Source organism: Dama dama, chromosome 15, assembly GCF_033118175.1.
Source record: "Dama dama isolate Ldn47 chromosome 15, ASM3311817v1, whole genome shotgun sequence".
NCBI lineage: Eukaryota > Metazoa > Chordata > Mammalia > Artiodactyla > Cervidae > Dama > Dama dama.
Window position 1 is genome coordinate 89,166,674 of NC_083695.1, and position 15,756 is coordinate 89,182,429.

Here is a 15,756-nt window from a genome sequence, read left to right on the forward strand (position 1 = left end):
CCTGAAAGATGCCCAATTCCTGACCACAGGTATCTGCAAATGGGATCTTATTTCAGGAATAGGGTCTCTGCAGATGTCACTATGGTAAAGACTGCCAGGTGAGAACGTCTCGGGCTTACGGTGGGCCCGAAATCCAAGGACTGGTGTCCCTATAAGGGATGAGGACAGGCACACATGGGGAGGAGGCCACATGAAGACAGAGGCAGAAACTCAAGCGTTACCTACAAGATAAGAATGCCAGGACTGCGGAAGCCACTGGAAGCTGGGTGACCAGTGGAACGAACCCTCGCTCAGAACCTCCAGGAGGAACTAAACTCGCCACCACCTTAACTTCGACCTCTGGCCTCTAGAACAGTGAGAGAATAAATGTCTGTTTTTTCAAGCCAGCACATTCGTGATAATTTGTTACACGAGCCCCCTGAGAAACTAATACAGACCCGAAACCAAATTCCTGAGGAGTCACTTCTGCCAGCACCTCTCTCGCACCCTGAGACCCTTGAAGAGTGACCTGTGTGTGCAGGAGGATGATGGCCGTGTGGCCAGCTCCTCTGCAAAGAAAGAAGGAGGACAAGCAAAACAAGACCCTTACTTCCCCAGAGGGCACTATCTTGAAGAATCAGGGGTAAGACTGTCTTGAATAAACAATACTATGATTTTCCCAGTGGGCTTCCTAGGTGGTACTAGTGGGGAAAGAATCTGCCTGCCAAAGCAGGAGACACAGGAGTCAGACCTTGGGTCCGTCCTTGGGTTGGAAGATCCCCCAGAGGAGGGCATGGCAACCCGCTCCAGAATCCTTGCCTGGAGAATCCCACAGACAGAGGAGCCTGGAGGGCTACAGTCCACGGGGTCGCACAGAGTCGGACACGACCGAAGCGATTTAGCTCGAGCACGTGATTCCCCACAACTACTCTCTGGGGAGAAAGAGTCAGATCATGATCTTGGAAGAGTGCCAGCCACTTGGATGCATTGAGACCATTCAAAAAACGTTGAGAAGGAGAACAGATATATCGAGAATAAGGCTCCAAATGCACCTCAAGACGCCGGAGCAGGACACTGTGGTCCTTCCCACCATGTCCTCCACCTGCCTTTGTCTGTGGGAAAACGTTAGCCAAAGAATAAGTTTAATCAGAGAAGTGAGAAAATGCAGGGACAAAGGAAAACAGTTCAACAAAATTAGATAACAGTAATGTAGTCATGAAGTCAAGGACCTTTAGTTCCTCTTCAAGGGCTGAAGATGATATTCTGAGTCGTACCCTGTTATCTGTCTTGTAGAGACTGCAACCTCCCCCAGGGGGAAGAAGTTAACTACAGGATGACCAGACCGTTGCCATGACAGAAGCTGCTGGAATTCTGAGAACTGGCCTCAAGAAAATGGGAATGAACTAACCCTGGAACTGAAGATTAACTGCACCTAAAACATTCAAGATGACACTGGTCAGATCACCGATGCCCAACTTCCAGATGACTGTCAGAGCTGACCGTGCTGTTTCTGCATGTACCTCCCTCCCTCCATCTATAAAAGCTCTTGCCCCCTGATTGGAAGGAGTAGCGGGTGGGGAGTGGGCCTTTGGAGAAGCATCCACTCCCCCCCACCCCAGTTGCCGGCATCCAAAATAAGCTTTCCTTTCCACTAACCTTGCCTCTTTATTGGCTTTTGAGCGGCAAGCAGCCAGACCCCACTTTGGGTTACAGGCACACTCAAATAACAAGTGGGAGCGTAACAAAATAAACCTAAATATCCATATTTTACTCTTTAAAAACCAACTGTGCAATGATGATGTAGAGGAAAGAGGCCATCCTGGAAACTACACAAGGGGTTTAGCTGACATAAGTGCATAATGAGTCATCACAGAGCTGCAGGGACATGAGCAGCTCAGGCTACATTAATAAAGGCAGGGCACTGAGAATGTTGGAGGGTGTTGCTCTGCGCCACCCGGCCAGGTCAGAGCCCCAGAGGACACTCGCCTTCAAGGCTGGGTGCCAGACAGCGAAGGGGGAGGAGTCACTTCATCTGGAGAAGCGAGACTCAGCAGGAAGGACGCCAGCTTCAACGGCTAAAAGGCTATTCAGAGCTGGGAGGGGACAGGTCCCAGACTCCTGAAGGACTGACCCCTGGGTAGAAGGTTCAGGAAGAAAGCCGGGTTTGATACGGGGAAACCTTTCTCCAACTGGGGCGGTCCGGCACGATGGGCGTGGCCCAGGCTGAAGGGGCGAGGGCCTCCCTGGCCGAGTGAGGGCCCGCTGACCCGGATCCCCACCCCCAGCCCTGAGTTTTGGTGCTGCCAAGCCCCCTCCTGCTGAACCACCTCATTTTCTGACTCTCAGACCCTCCCAAACAGATGGGTGTTACATTTGGCCAGAACTGTTTCCAACAGCAATTCCAAATATAAGACATTCCGGGCCTTCTGTGCTGCGGTTATTTTAGAAGGCTGCTGGGGCGGCCCCGGGACAACAGGCTTGCTTATGGGTGTGAGGTGCCTTTCCTGGGCAGGACAGGGGTCCCAGGACCCCAGCACTTCTGGAGAGGGGCATGAAAGTAGAGGTGGCAGGGGGTTCGCTGAACCTGGTACCTCAGGAAAGAACCACGTCTCTCTCCAGGGGGGGCAAAGGAGTGGCCAGCAGTGAGCTCACAGGTCTCACCATGTAAAATCTGGGGGACTACCCCAAGGTCACAGCTGAATTCATCCAACAACAGCGGGGCACTCCTCTGAGCCTAGGTGAGCAGAGCTGGGTGTATTGATAGGAAAACAGGGGCGGCCACCACCTCTGGGCCTCTCCTCCAGCCAGGCTCACTCTAGGGCTATACAGGTTAGCCTCCCAGAATCCTCTTGGTGTCCACCCACTACATGGCTGCATCTGGATACTGAGGCCTGCCCTGGACTCAGCACTACACGTGCAATCTCCTTCCCTGTTCACAACCAGCCTTTGGGATGCACTCTGTCCTCTCCAATCTTGCAAAGTTTCCCAAGGTCACAGGGCCCAGGAGGCCCCAGGGCTGGGCCCAAACCAACCCAGGCCTGCCCGACCCCAAAGCCCAGTGACCCAGCAGGACTTGATCCTGGGCTCATACTTTAGGGATGGAGCCAAATCTGCAGCTGGCCCGAGTCGGGGACTAACCATCTGATGGTTTGGGGGGTTTTGTTTTGAAGTTTTCATTGTTTTAGGTGCAGAGTGATTTGGAAGCAAATGTCAGTTCTGTCACAGAACTACTTAATAAGTTACCGGAGACTGAAACATAGTCACACGGGTAATAGAGCAGCAGACATTCAGGGTGAAACCTGGCACAACCAGGAAGAGAAGACACGCTCGGCAACTGGAAATCACAGCACAACAGAGGTCCGGGTATCTCACGGCTTCCGTCCCTACTTCCCGATCTCTCATCACATGGACAAGCTAACACTCACTGGCCACTCCAAACAACTCATTTCATTTTACTGTTTAGCTCTGAGACGATGACATGCATGTTGACTGGCCCTCCCCTAGGCGCGGACTCCGCAGGTTCCAGCTCAAACGTCGCTAGTTGGGTGAGACCACCCCCCACAGCTGGTTTCTCCTCCTTTTGTGAATTTTTTTCATACAGTGTTTAAATTGAGAGGTGATCCACACCCCATAAAATGCACCCTTTTAAACAAGTGAACAATGTAGCAGTTTTTGCAACAAGTAGTTTGCAAACTTGTGCAAACACCAGCACCTTCTAATTCTACATTGTCATCACCCCAAAGGGAGAGTTGGCTTTCATCGGTCAGTCCTCAGAGGGGCCCAGGTCCCGAATCGCTCAGATCCCCAAGCCTGAAAGGCCCACAGAAGCTGGAGCCTCGGTGTCAGGTCCGTCCAGTCAAGTGCAGACTGTCAGAGGCCTGGAGCTCCTCCATCTTTCCAGCTTACTACTGCTCACCCCTCAGCCGTCACAGAGAGCCATGCTTGGTGGAAAGACCCCCGGCAGATGCCGAAGCTGTGGACAGCTGACCGACGGCTCCTGGGCGGGCCTACCTCGGGCCAAGCACTCCCTGGCCCTTCCGTGCCCCTGGAGTATGCAAAGTGAAGGGTCACATTTCATCCCTGGCGGCCCCCAAGAGTGGGCACACTCCTGTCTTCCAATCTGCCCCCCCCATAAAAGCACAGGGTTCTGCGGCTCCTGGAGGGTCATGCACGCAGTGACCGCCGTGCCAGCCAGAGCAGCCCGTCAGTACTGTCCATTTGCTGGCACCCAGACCCGAATTCCTGATCGATAACTTTCCAACCTTTGACACGGTGTCATCAATAATGATGATACATACTTTTCCTACAAGGAAAAAAAATAGCCATTTAATATCACTGAGACAGAGGCCCTTTGTCCACTGACTCACGCACCGTGAACATCTCATCATGAGGAACAGTGAAGCGGGACTGGCCAGACCAGCTTATTCGGAGAAAACCTCTGGAGTCACCCAAGCTGTGCGATGCTGATGAAGCTCACTTTCTGCCAGAGAAGAACATACTAGGGTTGGGGCCTAAAAAGTGTCCAGAGGGTTGCAGAGCTTCCGGTTCCCGGGGCTGCCTGGGTTGGGCCTTCTCTTCCCCTTGAGAATGAGCAGGGTTCTGGGCCCAGCTCTGATTCCCTCTGAGCATCCAGTCGCAGGGCCTCGGTGAACCTCTGTGGATGGAGGCCATGCCAGCAGCCCTCCACCCACAAGCCCCATGTGGCTCACAAAGCACTTTCACAGGAGATGCATCAGAGACCCTGAGTCCAGGGGAAAAGAGAAAAGGCAGGCGCCAAGAATGGCTGGGCTACCCCCAGGTTAAGGCAGCGGCAAGGTCAGGCCTGGACCCCCAGGTGGGAGACCTCACCGCGGGGCAATGGCCTCCATCCCCAGGCTGGCCAGTCTGGGACACGGGCCGCCCTCACTCGTCAGCTCCCACACCCTGGGTAGGAGAGGTCCCCCGACTCCTCCTGGCGGCCCGGCGTCGGCGCCCCACGCCCCCACCGCCTTCCAATCTCTGCAGACGGACACACAGCGGTCTCTTCTTCCCCGCGCTCCCCAACACACAGAGCCTCCTTCTGCAAACAGTCCGGGTGGGAATACTCAGGACTGCCAATGACTTTGTAAACACTTCCTAAAAAAATAAACAGTGTTAAACACATGGGGGTTTTCAGCACGATGGTTTCTCTCCCGCCAGTAACGAGATGAGGTCCCTCCCCGGGCGGACACTCCTCAACGGCCTTTAGAGGACGGGGCCTGTGGCCCGGACCCAGAGCCAGCCAGCTCGCTGTCCCTTCCCTAGCGGCTCACAGTGCGGCCCCACCAAGTGGACCTGATGTCGTCTTTAGGGCCCACACCGGGTGTGTCAGTGATGCCCAGACAGGCCGCTTCTGAGAAGCAGCATGCCCGAATGCACCAGGCGGTGAACACGCGGCTTAGGACACTCCGCTACAGTCTTTCTCAAGACTGCTGCCTGGGATTCCAAAACCTCCACGGTCTTAAAGAGGGAAAAGGGAGGAGAGCGAGGCCTTAGGTGGCGGGGGTGCATGATGCTGCAGTTGTCATGACCCATATGTTTCAGCGCCATGCCCCGCCTCCACCGGATTCCATCTCTTGCCCACAAGGGAGTTCTCCTAATTTCCCTTTGAGCTCGTTTACATTAAAAATTAATCTGTCGGTGCTAGGGAACGGCCTGCTTTTCAGTCCTCATGCAAAATCTGCTATAGAGAAAACATCCCTCGGCCTTGGAATGCCAGAGCTCCTATTCTGCCTGAGAACAAACACATCTACCGCACACCAGTTGGTGCTTTCAGCGACCTGAGAAGCTGGGCTGGTAGGAGGTTTTCAGCAACGGCTGAGTCGCCAGAGAGAAACTCTCATCTGTTGTGGGGGTGCACAGCAATTTCAGAAGCGTCAATCTGGCTCATCTCTCTGCTCCGCGAGCTGGTCCGTGCCCTGGGTCAGAATCCTGCTGTCACTCGTGTGGACACATGTGAAGGAGCCAAGTCCAGGCTTAGGCATCTACGCAGATTGGCATCCTTACTGCTTACAGAACTCTGCCCAAGTGGGGAGCCGCCATCCTGCTCACGGCTCACAAGTTCAGTCCCTTCACTGAAAGACCTGCCCCACCTGAGGTTACACCTCCCCAGGGCAGACACAGCCAATGGCCGGTGGATGGGAGATGCCTTGAGGAAGCAGTTGGCTGAGACCCCTGTTGTGACCTCTCCCTCTGTTGGTCCTGCTCTGTCGCCCCTCATGGGGGCTGGCTCAAAAGCATGCCCTGTAAACTTCATTTGGGGGCGGGGGGCGGTGCTCCAAAATCACCGCAGATGGTGACTGCAGCCATGAAATGAAAAGACGCTTGTTCTTTGGAAGAAAAGCTATGACCAACCTAGACAACATATTAAAAAGCAGAGACATTAGTCTACCAACAAAGGTCCGTGTAGTCAAAGCCATGGTTTTTCCAGTACTCATGTATGGATGTGAGACTTGGACTCTAAAGAGAGCTGAGTGCCAAAGAATTGATGCTTTTGAACTGTGGTGTTGGAGAAGACTCTTGAGAGTCCCTTGGATGGCAAGGAGATCCAACCAGTCCATCTTAAAGGAAATCAGTCCTGAATATTCATTGGAAGGACTGATGCTGAAGCTGAAGCTCCAATCCTTAGGCCACCTGATGCGAAGAACTAACTCATTGGAAAAGACCCTGATGATAGGAAAGATTGAAGGTGGGAGAAGGGGACAACAGAGGATGAGATGGTTGGATGGCATCACCAACTCGATGGACATGAGTTTGAGTAAACTCTGGGAGTTGGTGGTGGACAGGGAGGCCTGGCGTGCTGAAGTCCATAGGGTCACAAAGAGTCAGACACAACTGAGCGACTGAACTGACACTGAACTGATAAACTTCCTGCACCCTCTGCCTCAGAGTCGGCCTCCCAGTAACTGACCTACAACAGAGATGAAAAGCTTGGCCCCTCAGTCCAAGTGACATGGGATCAAATCCCAGTCGGGCCACTTATTAACCAGGTGACAGCTGATAGGTGACTTAACCCCATTGAGCCCACACACATCAGCTGTGACGTGTCAAGACAACCTGCTTGCAAAGTTCAGAGGAGGCAATGCCTGAAAAGGACTTAGCACTGAACCAGGCTAAAGAAAGTGATCAGTGAATGCTAGGCTGCCACCTCTCCACTGGAGAAGACTCCAGGAGGGCAGACGGGAAGGACTCTGCTCTCCAATGTATGCAGTGCATTTAGCACATCAAGAGGGCTCAATAAGCATTTCATGAGCATCCAAGAGCTTGGTCTGGATATTGTTATTATTACTTGCTACTATTGTGTTATTACTATAGTAATATTACTATTACCATAATAATAGTAATTAATAAGTATGTAATAGTTACCACTTGCCCAGCACTTTTAAACACACTACACGTATTAAGTCACTTCATCCTCACAACCCAAGATACACGACCGAAAGTGAAAGTGTTACTTGCTCAGTCATGTGTGACTCTTTGCGATCCCATGGACTACAGTCCGCCCGACTCCTCTAGTCCATGGAATTCCCCAGGCAGGAATACCAGACTGGGTAGCCATTCTCTTCTCCAGGGCATTTTCTCAACCCGGGGATCGAACCTGGGTCTCCCGCGTGGCAGGCAGATTCTTTACCATCTGAGACACCAGAGAAGCCCCAGATATAGGACTATTTCCCCTCATTTCATCAATGAAGAAACAGGGCATAGAGAGGTTGAATAACCTGCTGAAGGTCACATAGCCAGGGAGCCGCAGAGATGGGGTTCAGATACAGACCCTCTGGTCCCTGAGGCTGTGTCCCTATCACAATGATCCTGGGTCCCTGTTCACCACCCACACACCCCAGTAGCCACTCTAGCGATGGAACAACATTCATGAAAGGTTCAAGGTTCCAGTCCAAAGGTTCCCTCCTGCTCATCACTCTCTGTCCAAATGAAAAACTGCACACAAATGGATTCATTTCATTAGCAGCCTCGTTCCATCCATTCCTAGGTTATCTCCATGAAGAGAAAAACTTACTTAACCAGCCCAGTGGGTTGTTAAGAAAATCAGTTCATAAAAGCAGATGAAGAAAATAACTCCCCAGATTCCAAGGCACTGGGGACAAGACACTGGGTCTTAAGACACTAGGGTCAAAATCAAGTTCTACCCTTAATGGAGCTGACTTCTCCTTCTGCTTTGACCTCTCTCCATAAAACGTGAAAACCAAAGACTCCTGAGGTGGTCGTTACCATGCACTGTGGGAAGATCACTCGAAGCCCAAGATACAGGGACGGTAAAGTCCATGACTGACGGTGCAGGACCACTCTCCAAACATCCCTCAAACAAAGTACGCTGAAGGGGTGGGCACCTTCCAGCCATTTTCTGCATTTCTTGGGGACTGTAACCACCTCTGCGCTGAGTCAAACTCCATCAACTATCTCACAAATGAACAGGCAGGCGGCCAATGTGAGCAGTGTTGAAAAGAAGTCTTTTCCACTTAAGAACTGAACTAAATGAAGGAAAATCCTGCTTGTAATTGGTGGCTTCTTTCTAATTAACTGGGTCGATTTAGCCGAGGAACTTGAATTTTAAATTGTCGTTATCTCTCACGTAGAGAAACGTGCACCAGGAATTCTCGGCTGGCCCTTTGGCCCTAAGAACCATCCCATCCACATTCCACTGTTCTCTCTTCCTCTCCAGAAAGATAACTGGGCTTGCTTCCCCGGAAGCTCTAAAGTGGTTGATTTGATTTTGCTTATACTTTCAACCTTTTCAAACTCTCTGCCTTTGATCAATTATAGACATAAAGGCTAAATGTGAATTTAAACTAGAAATGAAGGTTTTCCCCACTCCTCTCTGAGTCTATTTGTACAAGGAAAGAAAAATGCGGTCCAATCCCATGGGCAGGGAGAAACTCAGGGAATCTGCCACTTGCAGAAGTGCAAGGTCACAGAACGGCTCCAGTGGCTGATGGCCTGGGACCCAGTAAAGACTAATGGGAACTCGGGCTCCAAGTGTTTGTTTCTTCAAGAGTGACCTAAACACCCGATATTTATCATCCTTTCTGGTTGCAATGGGAAATGAGCCAGCCATTTCAGACAGGCCATGAGTCACGGGGCTCAAAAAAGAAGAAATTCCTATTGTTACATCCTTTGTAAACGTCTAAAAGGCAATGGAACAGCTGCCGCTGTCAGCAGCCCCCACAGAAGGCGCACACACGCACACATTACCCTCGGCACGGGGGTCGCTGCCACTGCACCGGCGCTTCCTCTCCTTCTGGCTGTGCGACGAGAGAGCGGCACAGAGGAGCAGGCAACTTCTCAGATGGTCCCGAAGATCCTCACCTCCTGGTATTCATTCCCTGTAGCCCCCTCCCCTTGCCTGTGTCCAGGACCACGTGACTTGCTTCTCGTCGAAAGCATGTGGCAAAGGTGATGGGCTGTCCCTCTTGTGCTCAGATGACAAATGATGGAGGCTCCCAGCTTCACAGCAGCTCGCTGCCACTTGCAGCAGGCTCTGACGGAGCAAGCAGCTTCTGATGATGGGGTGGCCCAGTGGCAAGGATCTGCGGGCAGCCTCTAGCCAATGGCCAGCAAAGAACCATGGCCCTCTTCCCACACTTCTTGGGGAACTGAATTCTGCCAACAACTGCATGAGCTTGAAAGCAGATCCTTCCCCTGTCGAGCCTTCGGATGAGACCCTGACCTGGTGACGCCTTGACGACGGCCTTGGGAGAGCAGAGCTGTGCCAGGTTCTGACCCGTGGAAGACAGCAGGAGATAGTTGAGTGTGCTGCCTTAAGCGGCCAGGTTTCTGGGTGATTTGTGATGCATCAGTTGATGACAAATACAGGCAGCAGCCCCACGACGGGGCTAGCTTCCTGCGGAGGCTGTGTTGCCATGGCATCCTGCCCTTCTCCTCCGCACCATCACCTGTGCATGAGGATCAGGGCCTCGCATTCCTGACAAAGTGCCCCTCCTGGAGGGTGGGCGTCTATGTGCGCCTGCTCAGCACCAGAACAGTGCCCAGCATGTGACTGGGAATCAATGCACATTTCAACTGATGAACTCTTTCTGTTAAGTGAGTGTCAGGAAGGCAAGAACTTTCAGTTCCCAGTATAAACAGGGCATTTGTTCTTTAAAAAAAAAAAAAAAAAAAGGAGACAAGACTCCTTGGGATGGCCATCTTCTAAAAGGGGAACTATGGGCTGAGGTCTGAGAGGTGAGTCGGGCACGCCTGGCTCCTGGCTCAGTGTCTGAACCCAGGCAGCATGATGTAGCCCTTGCTGTTTAAAGCCCGTCTTCACGGTTCCCGTGTCCCTGTGGGGAGAGGGACACACCCAGGGAAGCTGGCTCCACTCTCTGAGAGAACACGCAGTCCTTCCTTTTATGCTCTCCGTCCTCCCTGCCCAGAATGCACCTTCCCCTTGACCTTCTCCCTGTCTCTTTACTTGGCAAACTCTTACTCAGCCCTCAAAGCCCTGCCTGGCCTCAGCTCTTCCAGGAAGGCCTTTCTCTGCCCTCTCCACTAGCTGCTCCTTCCCTCTTCAGGGCCACACTTCCCCCTCCCTCCCCACCCTGGCTGAACTGCAGACCATATCGCCCACCCCTGTCTGCAGCTGGCATGAGCGCCCCATCCCCCGGGCTCCCATTTCTGTGCCCCGGGGGTGACAGAGGCTGGAGTTTCACCTTCTTGGCCCTCTGGAGTCGAGGCCCGTGACCTTCCTCAGAATGAGGAACGGGGAGATGTGACGGGAAGACGCTGGCCAAGCAGCAAGGCCCCCACCCCTTCCGAGAGAATGTTCCAGCCTCGTGAGCCGCAGTGGGGGTGGCCTGGGGGGAGGGCGACAGAGCAGCTGTGAAAACCCCTCTGTGGGCAGCGCGGGGTCACTTAGTCACCGGGCCTTTCAAGGCTGACTGCTATGTAATCACATACACAGGAGAGCACCGCTGGTTTGGGTCAACTGTTCTCAAGCTAGGGGGGAGGTGCCAGCCCACTCCCTGGGCAGAAGGGCCAAATTCCTGTCTCCCGAGGTGTGGGAAGAGGCAGGCAGAACATGGCGAGCTGCCCCGAGGACAGGGTAGCCTCAGGATCGGCGTGGAGGGACTCCCAAGGCTGGAGGAGGTGCAGCGGGCAGAGTGGAACCATCTGCAGCATGAAGATGGCCCCTGAGGTGCCGCACAGGGGGTCTGCAGGGATGGGGACGGGGCAGGGGCCATCCAGCTCTCTGCCCAGATCACTGCAGGGCACGGAGGCCACTCCAAGACCCACGGGGGGCCCGCGGAGGCAAATCAAGAATTAGAAATGAAAGAAGCAAGATGAGAGACTGTACAGTCACACAGCTGTACACACACCACACCACACACTCATACACACACACACACACACAGCACTTCTCTGCATAGATAAGTATTAGCTTGGAAGAAAACAAGCCAAAATAAAAATAACGATTATCTGGGTGGGAGATTATAGGTGTTTTTTAAACGATCATCATTCGCAAGGCTATGGGGCCAGGAATGTCTGCTATCCAAGGAAGGAACCAGGGGTGTGTTAGCGTCCTAGGACTGCTGTAATGATTTACCGCCAACTTGTGGCTTATTCCAGCAGGAATTTATTCTCTCATGGTTCTGAAAGCCCGAAGTCTGAAATCCAGGTGCCAGCAGAGCCGGTGTGCTCCGGGGCTTCCGAGGAGAGTCTGTTCTGGGCCTCGGTCCCAGCCGTCCCTGGCGGTTCTTGGGGGTTTGGCAGCACCACACCAACCTCTGCCTCATTCTCACACAGCGTTCTCCCTGTGTCTGTGGGTCCCAGGGTCCAGAGTTCCTCTCCCCGTAAGGACACCAGCTCCTGGGTTAGGGCCCACCCTCATCCAGTGTGACCACATCTTAACCTGAGTCCATCAGCAAAGATCCTATTTCCCAACAGGGTCAAGTTCACACACATCTTTGGCGTGTGTGGGGGCGTGGGGCATAATAACCTTTGTGCTGTGTGTGAAGTCACTTCACTCGTGTCTGACTCTTTGTGACCCCATGGTATGCAGCCCTTCAGGCTCCCCTATCCATGGGATTCTCCAGGCAAGAATACTGGAGTGGGTTGCCACACTCTCCTCCAGGGGATCTTCCTGACCCAGGGATCAAACCCGCGTCTCTTATGTCTCCTGCATCGGCAGGTGGGTTCTTTACCACCAGTGCCACCTGGGAAGCCCCTATAATAACCCATAACAAGAGGCATTTAGTCCAAAGAAAAAAAGACACAGGGCCTCGACAATGTTTTCTATATCTGGCAGGCTCACCCATTTAGAAGGATTAAATCTGATCTATGTAGTTCTATGGGGAAGAAATGAGTCCAACGTGTGGACACTCCCAAAAGACAGACTTGGGGTCAACGCAGGAAGGATGCTCTCACAGGGCTGGTTTAGAGGAACTGGGTTGCCCTGGATGGGAACTCTTGGAGCAGAATTGAGCCTCTTGCCTCTGGTGCAGCGGTACTGGCCGGGCCAGAGGGGACGTGATGGACTAAATGATTTTAAGTCCTGGCAGCCCTAAGCTTCTGCCACGCACACAGCCGTTGTCAACGACCTCAGCATGGCCCAGTGCTGGCCCGGCCACCCTCACCCAGTCTGTTCAGGACCACGCTAGCCTGACCTCATCCACACCGAGCAGCTACCACACTTCTGTCATTTTCTTCCTCTCAGGAAAGTTGCAGCTAGCACTTTCAGAGCCGACAGGAGAAAGGCATCAATCAAGGCAGAGGACAAAGAACTACAGGAGTTAAACCCTACAGAGAAACCTGACACCCCTGATTCCAAGGGCATTTCTCCCGCCTGGACATCACCCAAGGGGCAGTCCCACGTCCCCAGGCCAGACCTGGCAGAGGCTGAAGGCCCACAGGCTAGGGTCAGAATGATAAGGAAACAATCCACAGTTTGTTTAGAGGCAGTGAAGATTGCCCCAAGAATAACGTTTACATAAGAAATAGCAGTAACATCACATGTTAAGCCTGTTTATTTAAAGAAGAAGCAGCAGCAAAATCTTGTCTGTGATGAGAAAGAAGACTGGCTTTGAAAACTGCCTTTTCTTTTCCCGAAACAAAAAAATCCACGAATACACCTCTCACCTCTCCACGGGGTCCCTGAGCATGACGATCAGCTTTGCATCTGGCTGGAAGGCGTGGATGAAGTCCTGGGTCAGGAAGGGGGGCTCGCCGTCTGTGCCATTGTCGTAGAAGAGCGTCCAGGCGTTGTTATCCCACATGGTGGAGGCACTGGCCTCGCCTGGAAACAGAAAACGCTGCGAGTGAGTGAAGCTGAATTACGGGCTCCTGAACTAGGGGCCACACCTGACTGCGATGCCGTCTACGATAGCTGTGCGCGGGTGAGCTGGTCCAGGAAGCGGGCCGACTGGACTCTGGGAAGAGGAGGCTGACGACAGCCCTCTGCCACACCATCACCCCGTCCCCGCAAGGACCTCCATCTGGAGAGGAAGGTGATCTGAGCCACACTGAGCATCCCTCTTCCTCCCAGCTCCTCTCTCCAGGATGTGGCAGAAAAATCTCTATGAGCATCTGGCCTCCCAATTTCATGATGTTTAACTTTGCCTACGGCGCACAGCTCCGTGGCATTTTAAGGGCCCACTGAGAATATACTAGATGGTTTCCTTCAAAAGGCATCAGGGGTGAAGGAGGAGTTTGGGCAAGCTGACTCTCATTAGGAAACGGCATGCAATCCTCATCAATCTTCCCTTGAAATCACAAGGGTCAGTCCCCGAGCACACTCGAAGAGGAAGGCTTAGTGGGAAGGCTCATGGGACCTTGGTCCTGCGTGCCCACCCACCCCGTGGCCTGGACAAAGCTGGCATTCACTCAGTGCTGGCTGGGTGAACAGGAAACTGGTTCTAGCCCCTGTTTGATCACGGTCGGCATGACTGAAGCATGATGAGGTCAGTTAAGCACATTCTAGGCCAGGGATGAGGCCAACACACAGACCTTTCAGCATTTCTATCTCATAGACTTGAACTGGTTCTTTCTTTTTTTTTTTTTTTTTTAAGAATAATCTTCAGAGATTCAGAAAGAAAGGCAAATCAATCAATTAATTATACATTCGATTTCCTGACATTGTACACGGGACTATATGACACATCTCAAAGTCACTTATTCAGAGAAAATCTGAGCCCGAAGACTAAGTCTCTTTGATCACTGATGAGCATATCACGGTTATGCAGAGAGTTAGCAGGGTCCTATTTATTCTGTTGGATGTGCAATCATGTCCAGGTGAGCATTTCTATTCTGATCTTTCTATCTTTCTATTTTTTTTAAGAGGTAATACCCTAGAACACAGGAAAAAACAAGCCAATCTGAAGTCCTTTGAAAATTCTACTCACAATGAATAAGAGAATACTAGGACAAGGGAAGTACCTAGAACTAAGTTGGCACAAATTTTGTCAAGCTCGTAAATGAACTGGTTCTATGCTTGTCCATCTATCTAACTGTCTGTCCATCTACCCATCCATCCTTCATTCATCATTCACTCATCCTTCAATCATCCATGCAGAAAGCTCTGATTTGGTGTCTAAAATGTGCCCAGCACTATGCTCGGCACTGTAGATAGATGACAGAAACAAGACAGAAAATCCCCTTTAATCTCAAACCTTACAACCTAGGGGAAGATCAATAATTCAATAAACAATCAGAGCTTCACTTGAGCACTTTGACAGGGCAGAGGAGGGGGCTTTGAGAGAGGGCAGCCCTGAGAGAGGGCAGCGGCCTTTCCACATGTATTGATCCCAAGCCCAGAGAACCCAGCTGCTGGAGTCCTTTTTGACTCCAGCCATTAGCCCAAACCACTGAGAAAGGGCCCTCTATGATCCATTGGCCAAGATTAAGAAAGACCAGTATGCTTCTTCCAAGGATCCAACCAGAAGAAGCTAAAGCAGAGTTTCAGGGTGGGGAGGAACCCAGAACTGAGCTGGTCCAACAAACCCATTTTACAGATGAGTAGACTGAGTCCAGGAACACAAAGACCAACTTGTTGCATGGCATGGAGCTCACTGGTGGCACAGCCCGGGCTAGATGCCAGCTTTCCATCTACCATAAAACTCAACAAAACTCTGCTTCAGGTAAATATCAGAGTGTGGATATATTCTTTAGTTTTCATTTCTAAATCTAGAAGTAAATAAAATGAGAAAACCAAACTAAAGCGTTCCTTTTTTAATTCGTTAGCTTAGGCTCTATCTCCTGACCCTGGGATGTATAGTTTTTTAGCTATTTCACAAGAATGTGAGATTTTCCCAGAGGCATATGGTATGGGTGGTAGTGGCTTAGTCACTAAGTCATGTCCAACTCTTGCGACCCCATGGACTGTAGCCTGCCAAGTTCCTCTGTCCATAGGATTTTCCAGGCAAGAGTAATGAAGTGGTTGCCATTTCCTTCTCCAGGGGATCTTCCTGACGCAGGGATCAAACCAGGGTCTCCCACACTGCAGGCAGATTCTTACCAACTGAGCTACCCCGGAAGCCCACAGCCCTATGGTATGGGAGCCGCAGTCAAATATTAATTAAGTTTGTAATTTGGGTGTTAACTCACGGCTGCAAGAACACAGCTAGTACCCAGTTCAGACTGAGTAAGAGGGTATGCTCTCATCTGGCTTCTAGGACTCGATTTCTTTGAGTTAAAAATAAATAAATCAGAGCTTCAGCATGTAAGTCTGTCCCCCTTGGACATGGGACACATAAGTAAACAGCTGTCTTTCAGATGGTTGATTACAATTCTTCTTAGTCACTGATAGTGTAA

The 15,756-nt window shown here is 51.7% G+C and overlaps 1 protein-coding gene across 3 annotated transcripts in view; it reads right to left on the reverse strand.

Moving 5' to 3' along the window:
- The window catches only part of CHST15 (carbohydrate sulfotransferase 15), an 81,148-nt gene that overhangs the window by 18,935 nt on the left and 46,457 nt on the right, over nucleotides 1-15,756 (reverse strand). For all 3 annotated transcript variants that reach the window (XM_061162856.1, XM_061162858.1, XM_061162859.1), the window contains exon 5: nucleotides 13,087-13,243. In XM_061162856.1, coding sequence (XP_061018839.1) covers nucleotides 13,087-13,243 — 157 coding nt within the window. The remainder of the gene's footprint in view (nucleotides 1-13,086; nucleotides 13,244-15,756) is intronic.